Source organism: Mus pahari, chromosome 8 (genome assembly GCF_900095145.1).
Source record: "Mus pahari chromosome 8, PAHARI_EIJ_v1.1, whole genome shotgun sequence".
In the NCBI taxonomy this organism is placed as follows: Eukaryota; Metazoa; Chordata; class Mammalia; order Rodentia; family Muridae; genus Mus; species Mus pahari.
The window spans coordinates 57,070,755-57,089,953 of NC_034597.1; the positions used below are offsets into that span (position 1 = coordinate 57,070,755).

The following is a 19,199-nucleotide window of genomic DNA, read 5'->3' on the forward strand; positions in this document are numbered from 1 at the left end:
GCTGTCCTGGAACTCACTTTGTAGACCAGGCTGGCCTCGAACTCAGAAATCCTCCTGCCTCTGCCTCCTGAGTGCTGGGATTAAAGGCGTGTGCCACCACACCCGGCCCCATTAGGACTTCTAATGTCTGCTTTATTTATCCCTTCTCCCTGAAATATGCTGGCATTTCTAGACTTGCCTTCCCCTGGTAATAGTCGATGTAGTCACATGACTGAGTCCTGGCCAATCAGAAGTATATGCTGCACTAAGGGCTCCGCCCATATACCATGCTTTTTTCTCTTTGTTTTCCCATCTGTATATTTGTGGACTGACAAGTCAGTGGTCCCTGTTATTTCACATATCATCTATGTCTTGTCATCAGAGAGAAGCTGGCTGACTTACCTTCACTGTCACATATCCATGGCTGACGTCATTTGGATTGCACCGGACTGGCAGTGGGGCCTCAGGAAACTGAAAGTATGATGGTCACAGTGAAGGACAGTGTAAGATCCCAGATATCACCTCTGCCACCCCTCGAGTGAATCCTGATGGTCCTCATGAATCAACCCGGTCCAGATCGGACCTGGCTGGGCTCCATCAGCTGTCTCAGTCATTGGAGTCCTGCGACTGAGTTCTGGCCGATGGAACACAGACAGGAGTGCATAGCGCCCTGGTCAAGCCAACAAAATCCACATATGACTCTCTACACCCTCACCTCCATCTTTTTACTGGGCATCCTATGAGATTTTGAAAGCCCTCAGCTGGTGACTGTAGGTCCTCTGTCATCTCAAGTCCCCGAATGACTGGCAGTGTTCCACAAAGGCCCCAGGGCTGCCAAATGAACATCATATGAGCCAGAAAAACCACAAGATTTGTACATCTCTGTGGTTTCAGATCATCCTCCACAGAAGTCCTCAGATGGCAACCAGGTTCAGGCCAGGTGATGCTGCCTCTCTGTGATGCCTCTGTAGGAAGGGATCTCCCTGCAGTTAGCTGCAGCCCTACTCTGTGCCTCTTAGTGAGCTGCAGCCCCACTCAGGGCTGCCTTAGACTATTCAAATTCTCACCATAGAGTTCCACAGGCTGGGTGGCTGTTTTCAACAACAGGCAGCTATTTCCTCAGTTTGAAAGGACAAAAGTCTGAGACAAAGGTGTAGGCAGGGCCAGTTTCTCCTGAGATCTATGTTTATAGATGGCCATGCCCCTCTGTGTCCTTCCTCATGTGTCCTTCTGTGTGCCCATGGCTTAGTCTCTATTTCTTACATGGTGACTAGTCACATTAGGTTCCAGTTCCCCTTGCTGGTCTCCTGTTTCCTTAATCACCTCTTCCAAGGTCCTGTATTCAAATCCAGCCATATTTGGAGATACTAGGCACTGCCATTTCAGTATGTAGATTTCAGAGAGCCCAGGCCTTAACAGTCTGTGTCTTGGTCCTTGTCCTTGTCCTCTGGAGACCCAGGGGCTTCCCCTGACCTACCTTTGGAAAATATCTAGGTGAGGAGGAAGGTTCCAGAATGCCCCCTTCTTTACCTTACAGGTGTAAGTTCCCAAAGCATCAACATCATAGGATGGGCTACTGAGCACATGTGCAGGTAAGTCTCCTAATTCCTGAGCTTCGACTGTGCAGGTTACCACCCTTCCCGGCTTCACCTGCCAGCTAGTCCTGAGAAAGCTGTTCTTCATGACTCTGCTATCTAACTTCTAAAGCGGGGGCATAAACTAGAATTTATTCCACTGTTAAAGACAGAGGATGCTTCTCAGATCAGAAAGGGAGTCCCACCCAGGTCATGCCACACTATGAATGAACCCTAAGTAAAATAAACAGTATGCGATTCCACTCATACGAGGGACTCAGAAGTCAGACTCTTAGTGATAGAAAGTAGAGTTTAGTGTGAGTCATTTCTTAACAAGTACAAGCTTTTTTTTTTTTTTAAACGGAAGAGTCTGGAGGTGGATAGAATTGATTGCACAGTGTTCTGAATGTACCTAACACCACAGAACTGCTCACTTTAAAATGACTAAGACAGTAAACTTTCGGCTCACTACATTTTGCCACAGCTCTAAAGTACTGGAGACGAGGACATAATAGTGATTCTCCCCTGTAGCTTCCTTTATGTGCAGAACACTGGGAAATTGTCAGATACTGTTGGAGCGCACCCTGAAGCTGGCTCTGGAAGCGGGGTGGCCCTACCCCCCACAAGCATGTTTGTCTCAAAGTATTCTCCAAGGCCCCCAGTCTGTATTTGTGCTGTGTCTCTAATTCTGTGACAGGGAGGGGGAGAGAAAAAGCAGAGCAACCCAGGAGTAAAAGCATCAAGTTCTTAAACAGTGAGGCGTTGTGGTGGTTTGAATATGCTTGGCCCAGGGAGTGGCACTATGAGGAGGTGTGGCCTTGTTGGAAGAAGTGTGTCACTGTGGAGGTTGTCTTTGAGACCCTTCCTCCTAGCTTCCTGAAAGTAGTCTGTTCCTGGCTTCCTTTCCATGAAGATGTAGAACTCTCAACTCCTCCAGCACCATGCCTGCCTGGACTCTGCCATGCTCCCACCTTGATGATAATGGACTGAACCTCTGAACTTATAAACCAGCCCCAATTAAACATTGTCCTTTATAAGAGTTGTCTTGGTCATGGTGTCTCTCCACAGTAATGAAAACCCTAACTAAGGCAGAAGAAGGTGAACCATTTCCATCACAGAATTGCTATATATATATTGTTTGTTTACAACATGATGTAACAATACCTGCTACTGTGGGAAGCTCAGCCCTGGAGAGAAAGCTCAACTGAGAGCTCCAGCTAATGTCCTCATCCTCCCCAGTCGGTTTCTGCTGGATGTTTATAAGACCCTGGCTTGATTATGTCACCTGTCTGCTATTTGTTCTTTCTCTTGGAAGCCTCACCACAGGGGACACTCTGCTCTGCTTGGGACTCTATCAGAAACTCCTATTGGCTCCCTTAAATGGGCTTTCCCAAATGATTTCTACCAGATGTTTTGAGCACCCAATTTGGTGACGTTTTGTTATCTATCTATCTACCTATCATCTATCTATCTCTTGGTATTTATTCTTTTACTTTGGCTTGCTATATTCTTAATAAACTTACTCATTCAAAGCCCAAAGTATGGTCATAGTGAATCACCTCCTTATAACCGATGGTAAGAAAGGAAGGATGGAGAATAGGTATCTAGCTTGCTGGGAGGAATGGATAAACTTAGCAACAGAGAGGATGGATGATCTGATTCAACTTGGCCTTAGTTTCCCCTCTGCTTGTAAGACTTCTAGGCCTAGAGAGAACAAGCTAAGCTTGGGCAAGATACTTCAGGTCTTGTGTTGTTTATTCTACATTTTTTACTTATTAATTACATTTATTTGATTTATTGTGTTAAACAAATCTATTAATTTATTGAAGAGGTAAGCTGTTATATAATAAACTGAATTGTGTCTTCCCCTGAAACACATATGATGAATTTCTAGATGCCAGCATCTCCAAATATGAGTGTATTAACTGGCTAGACTCTGGTCAGAGCTCTAAAGATCTGCCAGTCTCTGTATCCCCAGTGCTAAGATTACATGCATGTACCACTGGGCCCAGAGTCCTTGCAGAGCTTGAGATCACATTCAGACCTCATGTTTACATGATAGACACTTGCCAACTGAGCCTGAAGTGCCTTTCTCTTGTCTTAGTTTTCTAGCTTGCCAAACGTTGGTTTAAACTCCTGCTTACTGTCTGCACAGAAGGAAATGAATAGATGTTGGTCGGGGGTGTGGACTTCCTGAATCATGGGTGGCAAGGATGAAGAATTGGCCCAGACCTAAAGTTACCTGTGTCTCTGTGACCTTCTCCAGTTCTCTCAGAGCCGAGGCCGTGTTGTGGACCAGAATGGTAACCATCCCCATGTCACGGGCTGGCTTCAGATTACTTCCAAAGTCATCTAGGAAAACAACCTGGACCCAAACAATATAGACGTCAGCTAGAGAAAGCATTTTGTGTGAAGAGAACCTCAGAAGGAGAACAGGACCGGGGGCAGCTCTATGGTGAGGAAATGAAGAACATGGACCCTCAGGGATGGACAGGGGTCTAGGTCTGGCATCTTGTGGCAGGAGGAAGGGCTAGCACATGAAGAAGAGGGACCTTTCCTTTACCCTTTAAGATTAGAGTAGGAGAGCTTAATATAGTGTGTACTGGCTAGTTTTGTGTCAACTTGACACAGGCTGGAGTTATCACAGAGAAAGGAGCTTCAGTTGGGGAAGTGCCTCCACGAGATCCTGTCTCTGTCAATTAAATGACCTGGGAGTCACTGTCAGCTGTAGGGCATTTTCCCAATTAGTGATCAAGGGGGAAGGGCCCCTTGTGGGTGGGACCGTTCCTGGGCTGGTAGTCTTGGGTTCTATAAGAGAGCAGGCTGAGCAAGCCAGGGGAAGCAAGCCAGTAAAGAACATCCCTCCATGGCTTCTGCATCAGCTCCTGTTTTCTGACCTGCTTGAGTTCCAGTCCTGACTTCCTTTGGTGATGAACAGCAATGTGGAAGTGTAAGCTGAAGAAACCCTTTCCTCCCCAACTTGCTTCTTGGTCATGATGTTTGTGCAGGAATAAAAACCCGGACTAAGACATAGTGTTTCAGCATAGTGACTCCCGGGTCATTTAATTGACAGAGACAGGATTCAAGTGGGATGTGACGCTTGGACAGGGATTGGACCAGGAGGCATGGCAGAAAGAGATCCACCCCCGATCACCCTTTTGTGGGGTGACTCTCACTAGCTTCATGTTCTTGGCAAAATCTTCCAGGGTCTCTGTTTCTTCATGAATAAACTCGGGCAGCTGCTCTAACAGCATACGATTTAACCTACAGTCACGGAAGGGCTACGTCGATGGAACATCTGGACTAAGCTACGTGTCAAAAACCTCCCTCCTGACTCAAAAGGAATGGCCTAGGACTGTGCTGCCAGCCCCCAAGTGCACCCCAGGCTCTAAACTCAGTGGCTCCCTTGTTGCAAGATTTCTGGGATACCCTTTCCCTCTGAAAGCGAGTACCTACTAACCTCATTGGGTTTTGCCTTCAGGGTATCCAGTACAAACTTGTAGATCTGAGGCTCAGGCTTGATCATCCCGACCTGACAGGACTCTATCAGGAAGTCAAAGTGTTGGCTCAGCTCACACATCATCTGGGCCAGGTTGCCTCTCTTGTCACCGTCGTCCAGCCAGTTGTTGGTGACAATGCACGTTTTGAATCCTGAGAAGGAAGTTATTAGAGATTGTATCAGCTATCGAGAGAGCTCTGTCCCACAATACTCTGGGTACCTCCAAGGGGCTTCTGAGAATGGGGAAGTTCCTACTGCGGCTCCTGCTAACTGATTCCAATCTCTACATACACAGCTTTCATTAGAGGAGCTAAGAAAGAATCACCTTACCCATGAGCACCTCCTGGCACAGTCCTGTGCGTGGAGCTTTCTGAAGACCAGTCTCTCCTTCTTCACCATGTGAGCATCAGCATTTTGACACTACTGTCTCATGTTATAAGGGTGTCTAAGTTTCCTCAGCTCATGTGGTTCTCTCCACTTCTGTGGCTGGCAGGAAGGACCTATCTATCCCATATTGATAGATGAACATGGCACATATTACTCAGAACTCACAGTGAAGTCCAATGCTAATGAAAACTAATGAAAACTCCATGGTGGGAAGGCAAGAAGTAAATCCAGTCTAAAGCAACTCAGTAGCACATGTTGGTTCTAGAGTCTGACACCAGGTAGTTTATTTTAGGCATATTTTAAGCACAGCACAATTTTGGAAAATGTTTCCTGATAATAATTAGCTCAATCCCATGTGTAAAACAAAGCATAAGACATGTGTACATTGAAACTCTTCACAAAGTACACATGGCCTCTTCCATAAAGATGGGTTCTATTGACTCAGAACAAAGCTCAAGGTAAGGGCCTAGGGAGAGTGACTGAAATCGATATAATAGTCTGGGGAATTCAAATGTGGGCTGGCCCTCCAGATACTATGGGCCACCAGGCTGTTAACTACATTCATTCCCAGCATCGCCAGCAGAAAACAGGTATGTGTCTTCCTTTGAAGAGACAACCTTGCATGTTTAACATTTCTAGTCTGTGAGCATGAGGGCTTCATTCCCTCTACAAAAACCACTTGGCTTGACCATCAGGAACCTCACTCCCATTTCAAAACTGGAGAAACCCAAATAGAAACAGCCTCGTCTCCTAGAAACAGCATCATCTCCTAGAAACAGCATCATCTCCTAGAAACAGCATCATCTCCTAGAAACAGCATCACCTCCTGGCTCTGTGCACCCAGTCAACCATGGCAAGAAACAGGAGACACTGGAAACAAGACACAGATAAGCCGATGGTGAGAGAAGAAGTAGGGACATGGCTTGCATGTGTCTCCCAAAAACTTGTGTTGGAAATTTAATTCCTACTATGATAGGGTCAGCAGGCAAATGGCTAACAAAATGATCAGGGCATGGGGAGCTCTGCCTTCAGGAAAGGAAGTCTGTGCTTATTGTAAAATAACTGAGTCTGCAAGGTGGGATATCTCGTCTCCCCATCATCCACACTCTATTCTTCCCTCTCCATTCCCAGCACGGTGAGATACAGCACGAAAGCCCTCTCAGACACAGGTCTCTTGTTCTTGTACTTCTCAACCTCTAGAACTATAAGAAGCAATATCTGTCCTTTATAAACTCCCTAGCCTTGGGTCTTTTGTTATAGCAGCACAGATGGATTGAGTCAGATGCCTTGAACACAGTGATGTAAGTCTAATGTGGATGGTGTCATTGATGCTTATGAAGAAGAGGCAGGCGCTAAAATAAAATACCTGCTAATGGATGGTTTTGACCTTGTGTTTTAGACCACATGACATCATCTCAACTCACACCACCTCCTAGTACCATTCTGACACCCAAAGACTGACACTCAAATACAGGAAAAATCAGAGCAGTTTAAAAGCAAATATTTTGCTCATTTGAATAATTATTGATACTAATCAGTACCAACCAAAGGGCAGGATTTTGTTCATAAGGCAGTTACTGGTAATTGCTTTATTATATACAACTATATCATTTCTCCAGGTATCCTAACAGTACAGAGTTGTCTCATGTCTCAAATATGCTCTGGTGCTTGCTTTAAGAGTATTTCAGATCTGTGACCTTGAAACACAATATGCTCTGACCTTGAAACAAATGCTCTGATCTCAGCTTTTCAGGGGCTCTGGTATAGTTGAGCCATGGGATAGGCAGTATAGGACTCTTACCTTTCTTCTTGAGAGCAATGGCTGCCTGAAGCATGGGGCGGTTGATGCTTCTTGCTGCCATGGCTTGGCTGAATACTTGACTTATTGAGAAATTCTCAGGTAGACTGGCTCCACAGGCTTTGGAGGACTTCCTGTAGCTTTCATCCATGAGTGGTACCCACTGTAAAGCAGACAGTTGAGGGTGGGTAGCAGAGTCAGTGTTTGCAACCTTGGAGGTTTGGCAGCACCACTAAGTTCAAATGTGTGTGTTCCAACCCTGGAAACATGTTCCTTGAAAGAAATGGATGAACGTGCCTGGGCTGCACTAAAATAACAGAAGCTGGGGATCCCAGAAGCGGGGCAAATTCCTTTTCCACAATTCTGAAGTCTGTGAAGACCAAAGTCATGATGCAGACAGAGTTGCTGTGTTGGAGTTCGTCAGAAGACCCTAACTCACAAAGACCACAGAGACCACTGCCATCACTGCAAACCGCATGAGGATTTTTATTGATCCAACATGTTGGGGGAACCGCCTCTCAGCACGCAGGCCAGAGGAGAGACCCAGAACAAAGAAAGAACACACTTTTTATACCTTTGTAAGGGGCAGATTTGGGTAACAGGGTTTTCATTGGTGTAGCAAGTAACCCTTTCAGGCATTGGTTGGTTTGTATAGTGACTAAGTAACCCTTTGGCCTAGTCCCTCACTTTGCTTGCCCCCATGGTAGGTTATTATGATTTGGTCAGCAAAATAATAGTACATTTTGAACTTATGGATCAGCTATTAACATCACAGCTATTAACGTCAGGGGAATTCTTGCAACAAGATCAGGGTGGTTTGTGGTCTTTGTCAGAATTCAGTGGGGGGTGGGGGGCAGGAGAACTGCTAATCTTGTTACGGTTATTTCTCTGAGAACAGCTGATATTGTTTTGGCAGCTGTAGGCTCAGTCATTTTGACCGCTAAAACTATGTTTGACATTAGTTTAGTCAGCTAGCTTCCTTATCTGGCTCTGCACTTTGTCTGCTAGTACAGTTTGGAAAGTCCTTTTCAAAGGGAGAAGGAACTGGGTGGTCTTGAATTCATTTTGGGTATTACAGCTGTCTGTGTCATAGATAGAATCGGTTATTTTTCTCAAAGGAGAAGAGCCTAACTTACTCTTTATGGTTCCTTCTCCAAGGACTCTAACCTCATTCTGAAGGTCTGTACTCTCCTGACTTAGTTACTACCTGAAGGCTCTACAGCCTAAGGCTGTGGGTCAGAATCTTAACATATGCCTTGGAGAAGCAGCCACAGGCATTAAGATAACATCCAACCTTCAAAGAGAAACTACACAAATGGCTACTACTGTAGCTGAATGAAAAATGTCCTTTCAAAACTAGAACATTGAAGTCTTCATCTTCTGCACCTCAGAATGACTTTTGGGGACAAGGGTTTTAAAGATGAGAGTTGGGTTAAATTAGGTCATTGGGATTCAATTCAATAAGATGGGTATCCTTAGAGGATGAAATCTGGACATGGCTCCATGCTATCTTTAAATAAGGATACTGTCTTCCAAGTTTAATCCAAAGGACTGCACTATTGTTGGGGGATGAAGACTTTGGGAGACACAGGGGGTGGAAGGTCCTTAGGCCATTGGGAGTACATGCTTGAAGGGGACTGTGGGATGTTAGCTTTCCAGCCTCTCTCTTCTTCTAACTGGTCCATAATGTAAATTGTACTGCCTGTTCAAGATGCCCAGCACTATGAAACTGTCCAATCTTGGACAGGACTCTTATCTGTGAGCTATATAAATATTTTCCCTTTATAACTTAATTGCCTTAGGCATTTTATTCAAGCAACCTAAAGCTAATACACATACATAGAAGGAAAGTCATATATTGAGCCAGTGAGAAACTGGCTGTCTGCAATATGAAACCCCAGAAGAAACCAATCTGTCTGGGACTCTAATCTATAACTTCTCAGTTTCTGTTTAAGATACTCAGTCTGTGTTTTTACTATGGCAGCTTACGGTGGACTAAACATTTGTATCCTGCTAAAATGTATGTGTTGAAGCCCCAGTTCTCAGTGTATATTATCTGGAGGTGGGGGCTTTCAGAGATGACTGAGTCATGAGAGTGGAGTCCCCATACCTGGAGCTAGTACCTTTATAACAAGACACAGGAGCTTGGGGAGTTTGCTTTTTCTACTATGAGGCTACAGCAAGAAGAGAGCTGACTGGAATCCAGGAAGAGCACCCTCCCTAGATGCCATGTGTTCTCCAGCTCCTGGAAGAGCAAGAAGTGAATATCCGATATTTGAGTCACCCAGATTTCTGTAGCATATCTACAATAGCAGCCTAAGCTACGGCATGGTTCTAGCAAGCTCACTGCAGATGGATTGTAGCACACATGCTCCATTTCAAAGCTATTCATGAGCATCTCAGACTACCCAGAAGTGCATCCATCCATTTAAACAGGATAGCTACAAAGAATGGGGTATATCCATACAGTAGGTCCCCAGTAGCCACAAGGATAAACTATTGCTAATTGCCTGCAGTAGCATCTTCGAACAACACATACACAAGGCTGAGCAGAAGACGCCAAACAGCAAAGTTCCCCCTTGTACCAATGCTCACACAGATAAGAATGATGAAAATTAAGCAGCCGCTTGTGAAATGGTCATGTCCATAGTCACATAGAGGAGACCCCATCTCACTCGCTATGGTTTTCAACCTGGTGCTAAAAACTGTTCAGTTTGGAAATCTATGCTGTGTGCACCCTTCTGTTTTTCATACTTCAAATAAATGGAGTTTAGGGGCAAAGTTCACTTCTGTGCTGGGCAGTATTTTCTTGATCTGAGACAAATCGGGTCATCTGGGAAGAAGGAACCTCAGTAAGAAAATCCCTCCATCAGGTTGGTCTGTATGCAAATCTGTGGGGCAGTTTTTGAATTAATGATTGATGTGAGAGAGTCCTGCCCCCTGCAAGCAATGCCACCTCTGGGCAGGTGGTCCTGGATGCTACAGGAAAGGTAGTTGCACATAAGAGCAAGTCAGGAAGCAGCACTCCTTCATGGTCTCGGCTTCAGTTTCCAACTCCAGGTTTTTGAGTTTCCGCACTGACTTATCCTCAGTGATGAACTGTGACCTGTAAGCCAAATGAATCCTTTTCCTCCTAATTGCTTTTGGTCATGTGCTTATCACAGTAATAGAAAGCAAATGAGAACAGCTTCCAAATATGGTTTTTTGTTTTTGTTTTTTAAAGACAATTCAAGTTTTGGGCACGTTTATCCCGCTATAATTGGGTTTCTCAGACTTCTTCTAACCCAGCAAATTTCTAGATTAACAGAACTTGCTCAGGATGTCTGAATCAGTTGCAGGTCATGATGCTACTTATTGGAAATTCACTCCAAAACCATCCCTGTGGCATGGAAAATACATGGTATCCCCTCCCTATCCCAAATAGTGCTACTGAAGACATTTTTATCTGTTAAAGATTCAGAGATAGTTGCTCTCCATGGCATTGGCACAACAGTCCTTCATTGTCGTGTATGTGTGTGTGTGTGTGTGTGTGTGTGTTTGTGTGTGTGTATGTGTGCATGTATGGTAAAGTAACTGTGACGTTCTCAGCAATACTACAATGGGTAAGCCTTTTCTTTCTCTTTTTAAATTTTATTTTATTATTATTAATTTAAAAATTCGCACAAAAAGTAATGGATTCCATCTTGGGATTTTCATAATGCTTTGTGTATATTTTTTAATTCAACTAATTTTTGAAAATGTCATGCAAGAGTATTGGACTTATAGCATTTCCATTCCTCCCTGCTACTCCTGCAACTCTTCCTGTGTTTCCTCTATTCCCTCCAATTTAGTTTGTTTATGTGTGTGTGTGCATGTGCATGCATGTATGTATGCATATGTATGCATGTGTGTGTGAGCATGCATGTGCACATGTATGTATGTATGTATGTATGTACTTATGTTTAGGGATGACCACCAGGGATTGGATAATCAGTTGGGTGACTCCTCCCTAGAACTGACTCTTGCTCTCAGCAGTCAGAATTGTCCATAGCTCTTTACCTAGGGGTGGGGTCCTGAGAGATTTCCTCCATCAGTGTTGTCATATCAATTGATGCTAGCATTGTAATGGTCTTCTTTAGGCAGCCATACTGAGATTTCATGTCACATATAGGAGACACTATCTTCGGCAGATACCCTGATCCTCTGTCTCTTATGATCTTTCTTTTCACTAAGGTGGTCCCCACGTTCTCGGATGGCATAATAAACGTCTATAATAATACAACTTTTCAACAAGTAGATTTAAAAAGAACTGTGGGCTTATAGACAGATTCTTTATGGGCACACTAATTGTGAATTCACAGCTGTGAATACCATGACTACCTTATTAAAAATCCAACTGAGAATTTAGTACCAGGAACACTGTTTACTGGCACTGACTGAGTGAAACGCACAACACTAAGCATTCCCAGGCTTCGCCACCACTCAGACATGGGTGATATCATCACCGCATTTCATTGATAGCACAATGGAAGTTAAGTAACTTGCTGTGGTCTTGATCTGTAAGTAAGGCCTATAAACCCAAACCCCAGTCCCAGATTCCAAAGCCCCCTACTCTATAGTTATTGAGTTAATTGAGTGGTCCTGTCCTGAAATAGCTACTCTAGTTGTCATCATTTCTTGTCACAGTTCCTCAAGGCTTGAAAAGTCCCTCAGGTTGACCCAGACAGACAACAACCCAGTTCTGAACACACCTTTCAGTGTCTTGCTACTTTGTAAGTTATGGGGGATAGGGGTGAGGTTGCAGGAGTCAGGAAGACATGCCCACAGGGAGTTGAAGGATGGGGCAGAAATGTAATGATGTAGAGAACCTCCTTCAGGGGTCCACACAGCGCCCCCTTACCTGTGAAAATGTGATCTTCCCTTTCATGAGTTGCTCAGTGGGTCCCTCTGGGACTTCCGTCTGGAAAGCACCAAGCAGGAAGTCTCTGGAAGACATAAGGAACAGCACCATCACCAACTATCTGATGGCTTCATCATGTGTCCCATGGAAGGGACAGAGGGCTGCCATTTATATCTGTAGACAAACTGTTGTCAGAAGGGATGGGTCTATATAAGTCAAGTTTGTCCACATATAGCCATTTTTAGCTCACATTCTTCAAAAGGCACATTTTTTTTTCTTGGTACTTATTTGCACAGATAGTCCCTATTTTACCTTAATCTCTAATTTCTAAAAACATCTCCTGTGTTAGGGACTGAAATATCTCTCCTTCAAAATTCCTACATGGAAGTTTTATTTTCCAGTACTTCACAATGGGGCTATATTTGGAGATGGAATCTTTAAAGTGATAATGAAGCTAATGAGACCTTTGGGGCTGGTCCTAATTTAACATGATTGGTATTCTAATGAAAAGAGGTGACTTAGACACAGGCACACACAGAGCACAGAACATTCTTGGGCATACAGAGATGATGCTATCCTCAAGCCAAGGAGAGAGTCATTGGAAGCAACCAACTGTCACAAACCTAATGTGATATTTTAGATGAAGCCTCTATCTATGGCTGGGGACTGAAGAATCAGATGCGATTACCAAGAGGCCAGAATCACTGTGATTAGATCTTCTGTGAGGTATTTCATCAGGATCAGCACACAGAGGCTGTGGTTGGGGCCAGCAGGAGGGCAAGGCTGTGTCTCAAACTGGCAGCCAAACTTGGTAATGTATAAGAGCCTCTCCAACGGTATTAGTTTTGATGACGTGAGAGCTGCCAGATTAAAGGGGCCGTGGAAAGCAGCTGAACCTTAGCATTGTGTGGCAGAGTCAGCAGGGAGACTAGCATCAGTTGTAGTGGAGACCACAACAGATCAGAAGTACCAGGACCACGGTATAGCTACGTAGGCAGGGACAGGTATGGAGTGGAGCCAGCCTGAGTCTTTGAGACAAACTGTGTGTGCTGCAGCTGACAGCACTAGGGAGGTAGAGTCTTTAAGCCCTTGGAGCCCAGAAGATCATGAGTGAATCCCAGATGCCAGACACTGAACTAGTTACACTGCTGGAGTTTGGCTCTTCTTGGATCTGATTGCAACTGTCCTCTGATTCTTCTCTCCTGGAATAAGAAAGTATGTAATTTGTTTTAAACTTCATAGGAGCTCACAGTGGAGACTTCCTATTTTTAAAGAGATCTTGAACTTTTACGTGTTGTAATTTTTAAAGACAACAGGACTTTTAAAAGCCGGGCTGTATTTTATACTGTGATATTAACATGGAGATCTTGAGTACAAGAAATGAAATGAGTATTACTTATAGGGATATGCTTGTGTGTTAACATTGACATGGGGAAGATTGTCCTGTCATATATATATATATATATATATATATATATATATTTTTTTTTTTTTTTTTTTTTTTTTTTTTTTTTTGTCAAATCTAGCCACATCTGGGAAGAGAATTGAGGAACTGCCTCCCTCAGACTGATAGGCTGCCATGTCTGCAGGGCATTTTCTTGATTCTTGATTGATGTGGGAGAATCCAGCATGTAGGCTGAGCCATCCCTAGGTTGTATAACAAAGGTAGATGAGAAAGCCAAGAATAGCAAACCAGTAAGCACCATTCTGCCACTGTTTCTGTCCCAGTTCCTGCCTCCAGGTTCTCCCTGCTCTCAGTTCTTGCCCTGGCTTCCCTAGATGAACTGTAACCTGTAAGCCAATCACACTCTTTCCTCCCCAAGTTGCTTCTTGCCACCGTGTTTATCACAGCAAAAGAAAAGCAAACCAGGACATCAACTTTGTTGAAAGCTGGACTTCCACCCTCCTGGAACACTGTTGCTAAGCCAGCCAATCTGTGTTCTTTGTTCAGCAGCTCTAATAAACGGACACGCCTTGCCTGTTATCAGCTGGGACTGCCAAGCCCATTGCAACTATTCACTATCCCAGTCATGAGAACAACTATCTCCTACTTCAGTAGTTTGTTTCTGACTATAATGGCGTTATTGTTATTGTTGTTGTCTTGCTTTGTTTTTAAACAGACTAGCCTTCTCTCAGGTAAACGCAGCTCTGTGCATCTACAAAAATACATCTGTGACCTTCATCAACTTTCTTGTGTTAGTAATGACTCTGCCCCACTTTTGCCAACAGTGTTTTCTGAATAATCACATTATGGTACGATTGACATCAAATTCACACGTTTTCAACCTGCCATCCAACAATTCATAGTGAACTCAGAGCAATGCAAATACCACCTCAGTCCAGTGTCAGAACACTGCCCTCTCTGTAGTAATATTCTGCAGGCACTTTAGCAGTTGCCCTGCAGTTTTAAGAATCAGAGTGGAGTTGGACGCCAGAAGCTATTATTAGATGCAAAATATAAGGATGCAATATGAATTATATGAGGGATTTCATGGACCTAAAAGAACAGAGGCAATTGCACTATAAACCAGTGTGTCAGAAAGATTTTAAGAGAGGAGTTAGAGAGACTTTGGGAGTAGTGATGGCAGGGCAAGATCCCACCCAGCTAAGTTTATTGTTTGTGCTTACAAAGGCAGGCAGATCTCTGAATTCATTCGCAGTGTTTTGTTTTTTTGTTTTGTTTTGTTTTGTTTTTAATGTACTTGTGGTCTCTTACTAAGAATTAGGGGGAATGCTGATTTGTGGGATAATCAAAAGGGAACTTGAAGTAAATGACTGAATAGCTGTGTAAATGAAAGACTGGGCTTTGGTCTGTGAGAGATGGGCTATCTGGATGAGTTGTTAGAAGATGCCCAGAGAGAACTGTCTTGAACAGAACACTGGCTGTCAGCTTGTACAATTTTACTTTGTGTCATTCTTTTCGCTGCTCCCAAACACCCCTTCCTCAGGACCCCTCTCCAAGCTGAGGCTGGTAGTTGGCACACATGCACATACATGTCACAATGCACATGAATAGGCTAAAGGGTAACTTGAGGGAGTCAGTTCTCTTCCTCTACCACAAGGGTCATGGAGATGGGATTCGGGCGGTTGGCTTGAATAGCAAGCACCTCTGACGCCGTAGCCATCTCACCAGCCCCTGAGCACTGTACAAACTACAGAATGCTTCAAGTCAGCGAGAAGTGAAAGGGCCTTGACAGAAAAGGAAACTGGTGAATTAAGAGATACAGGGGGCTGATAAAAGCAAAACACAAATAATTAGAGACGCAAGGACATTTCCAGGGATCTTGAGCTTTGGTCACTTGTATGGGCAGGGTTGTTATGTCTGCAGGCAGGATGGAAATGCCCAGTGTGTGGAAAAGGCTTTTTCCTCACTCTCTGAAACCTACAGAATCAGCTCGCATCTCTGAAGGGTAAACAAGCTCAGAGCCCTGCACTCTGACCTCCTGAGTTCAGCTCTTTTTGCTGTGGTCTATTCTACATGGCACCTGTGAACAACCCTGACCATGGTCACAACGGAGGTGTGTGAAGTATCATCTAGTGGTATTCGAAATGCATCACTCTCTAATCATGAAGGATTTGGTAAATAATAGCAGGTATCAAGAACACCGCTGCCCATTCACTTTACATATCAGCTAATTTAACCGTTACCCAAAATTCCAAGTGAAAGGCAACATCTTACTTAACAGGAGAGATGACTAAAAAAGGCAGGTTGCCATGCATTTACACACATAAAACATCCATCCGTACGTACCCTCACATAAAAATGGGCATGTGAAGAGGCCACCTCTTGTATCCAGACATGAACCCCAGTGGAGCGAGAGAGACACCAACCAACCCACAAAACTTTCAACCCCCAAATTATCCTGTCTACAAGAAATGCAGGCACAGAGGATGGAACAGAGACTGAGGGAATGGCCAACCAATAACCAGCCCAACTTGAGACCCGTCTCATGGGCAAGCACCAATCCCTAACACTATTAATGATACTCTGCTATACTTGCAGACAGGAGCATGTTTTCCTCTGAGAGGCTCCACGAAAGCTGACTCAGATACAGACACAGACACGCAAAGCCAAACAGTGGATGGAGCTAGGGAACTCTTCTGGAAGAACAGGAGGAAGGATTGTGGGGCCCATAGGGGATAGAAATTCTACAGGAAGACCAACAGAGTCAACTAACCTGGACCTGTGGTTCTCTCAGAATCTGAACCATCAACCAAAGAACACACATGGGCTGGACCTAGGCCTCCCCTCTCAGATATAGCAAATGTGTAGCTTGGCCTTCATGCGGGCCACAAACAACTGGAATAGGGGTTCTCCCAAAAGCTGTTTCCGGTACATGGGTTATGTTCTACTAGCTGGCTGCCTTGTCTGACCTCAGTGGGAGAGGATGCACCTAACATCACAGTGACTTGAAGTGCCAGGGTGGAATACCTGGGGATTGGGGGTTGGGGGAGCTGCCCAGAGAAGAAGGGGAGGGGGAAGAGGGGAAGGATCGTGGGAAGGGGTGACCAGGAGGGGGGCAGTAAGCAGGATGTAAAATGAATAATTAAAAAAGTTAAATTAAGGGCTGGTAAGATGACTCAGTGGGTAAGAGCACCCGACTGCTCTTCCAAAGGTCCCGAGTTCAAATCCCAGCAACCACATGGTGGCTCATAACCATCCTTAACAAGATCTGATGCCCTCTTCTGGAGTGTCTGAAGACAGCTACAGTGTACTTACATATAATAAATAAATAAATCTAAAAAAAAAAAAAAAAAGTTAAATTAAATTTAAAAAAAAGATAAAAAAAAAACAAAAGCAAAACAAAAAACGAATATAGCCACACATGCACACATGCATGCACATGCACACATACATGCACACGCACACTTGCATGCACACGCACATTTGTATGCACATTTCTTGGAAACTAGCTCATCATTCCTTCCTCAGTTTCCCCACCCAAATGCAGGACTCCTTTTGGGCAAGCACAGGGTAGGTGGCTTTTCACTTTCAAATGTCGTTCTCTGTCAAATTCTAATTAGCTGGCAGTGTGGCCATTTGAGGTAGACTTTGTAACCCCTTGTTTATTTATGCTTCTTAGTTATTGATGTGTTTATTCACCCTGGGACAGAAACTTTTCCAGAACAGCAGCTAAGGAAGATACAAAGTCATGACTAGACAGAGAGGGGGAGGAAGCTGCACTGGGCCTAGGAACACTGTACTCAGTCAGGGAGGCTCCCTACTGTGTGATCAAGCAAGGCTGAGGCCACCTACTGTGTGATCAAACCAGAGAACCGACCTGCCAAGCTGGTCTCTGCATCTTTTGGGTTGACTCGCATGATTTCTATAGTATTAAGGTTAATCCATGTTGGCCTTTGTTATCATAAGAATTCAAGAATCATCAAATGAGGCAGATCTCCGGACCCAAGCTGCCCTATGCCTCTTCCCCTCAGTGATAATTTGAAATTACCCATTTGTTCTTTTCCTTGGGTGATACCAGAGTGATCTTTCTTATTTTTTTTAAATAAGTATGTTTTCCTCCTTTCTGATTATAAACATGTTTTTTAAACTGAAAGTTTGGAAAATAAAAAGAGAAAAAAGTAGAAAAAAATTATACATGAACTCAGATACAATTAGTGATGTCTGGATCTTTAACAAATTATTTTTATTACTTCTTAAATTATATGTAGCGGGGTGGGGGTGGGGGTGGGGGTGCACGTTTTTAGTCTCAGCACTTGGAAGGCAAAGACAAGCGGCTCTTTTGAGTTCGAGGTTAACCTGCTCTATAAAGCAAGTCCCAGGACAGCCAGGGCTACACAGAGAAACCCTGTCTTAAACAACAGCTTTAAATTATGTGTTCGTGTGTGCATCTGTGCATACAGGTATCCTTAGAGGCCAGAAGGGGGCGTCAGATCCCCCGGAGCCGCCTGACTTGGTTGCTGGGTCTCAAAACTTCAGCAAGAGCACTCTCTAACTTCAGTCGTCTCTCCAGTCCCACGTCTGGATATTTTGATATATTTATTCCAGACATTTTCTACTGTTCCCTGCTTCCTCCCTCCCCCGTCTGAATCTGAGCTACTACTTTCTGATATTAGCGACTGCCTCCCAGGTTCCTCTTTCCCTGGGCTATGGGACATTTCTGTAAACTCCTCTTGCCCTAATTCTCCTGTAACTCTGGCCTTGGACTGAACTTTCTTGTAAATCGCGGCGGATATTTTAAAGACCCAGTTCAGTAGCATTAATCCGGCAGCAAATAGCCTAATAACGCCTCTTTTCATGAAGGACTTTTTGTTAAAGCAAGGTTATAACTTAGCATTTAGGACAATAGATCTACTCGTGCACGCTGGCATTTTAACACCAGGTAGTGATTTTGATCTTGCCCAGGCTCACCTGGAAAGCAATTTGAAACCTGGGCTGGACATGTGGACTGGGCACCAGGTGGGACACTGACCCAGCGCGGGTCCCCTTACCTAGGCAGTGCCAGGGCCTCTTCGCTGCGGCGGAGAGCCCCGACGATAGAGGGGAGGGCCAGCACTCCGTCAAGGTCGAACGCGGCCACACGCAGCGCCATGGCGGCCCGGGCTGCAGCTCCAAGCTGACACAGACACGAAACTGGAAGGCTGTGGCCTAGAGTGGAGAGACTGGCTGCGGGAACCTAAGATTAGGGTCGCGCCAGGCTCAGCACCGCCCCCCGCCACGCCACGCCACGCCCACTACTGACACTGCCCTGCCTACTGACCGGCTGCCTAGCCGGGAGCTTCCTGCTGGATGTCCCACCCAAGTGTCAATCCTGGTCTTGGCCACTTCTTCCTGCTTAGCCTACGGACTGGAAACCCTGCCAAGGCTCCTCAATTCTCAGACTTTGACCGTTTGAAAACAGGCTTGGTATGGGGAGAGAGGGCTCTTGAGGGGGCAGGTGGGAGGAGAGGGGATATTCCAAACATTTCCTCCTTTAGGATTTGGTCTTGATTAGCATACCCCATGTATGTTGGGATCTGTGGACCATCTTCTCTAAATGTGGTCCATGTCTTTGCAACCCCCTCACATCTGCCTGCTTCTTCTAGCAGTGTTTCTGGAATGCAAGACAGCCTCCTGCCCTG

At 44.7% G+C, this 19,199-nt stretch overlaps 1 protein-coding gene across 1 annotated transcript in view; it reads right to left on the reverse strand.

Moving 5' to 3' along the window:
• Ephx2 (epoxide hydrolase 2) overlaps nt 1-18,787 on the reverse strand; it is a 37,796-nt gene extending 19,009 nt beyond the window's left edge. The window contains exons 1-6 of the mRNA XM_029541344.1: nt 18,570-18,787; nt 12,117-12,201; nt 7,241-7,400; nt 5,014-5,204; nt 3,796-3,918; nt 382-450 (exon numbers count right to left, since the gene is read on the reverse strand). Coding sequence (XP_029397204.1) covers nt 382-450; nt 3,796-3,918; nt 5,014-5,204; nt 7,241-7,400; nt 12,117-12,201; nt 18,570-18,670 — 729 coding nt within the window. The 5' untranslated portion in view covers nt 18,671-18,787. The remainder of the gene's footprint in view (nt 1-381; nt 451-3,795; nt 3,919-5,013; nt 5,205-7,240; nt 7,401-12,116; nt 12,202-18,569) is intronic.
• Between the last annotated feature and the right edge of the window lie 412 nt (nt 18,788-19,199).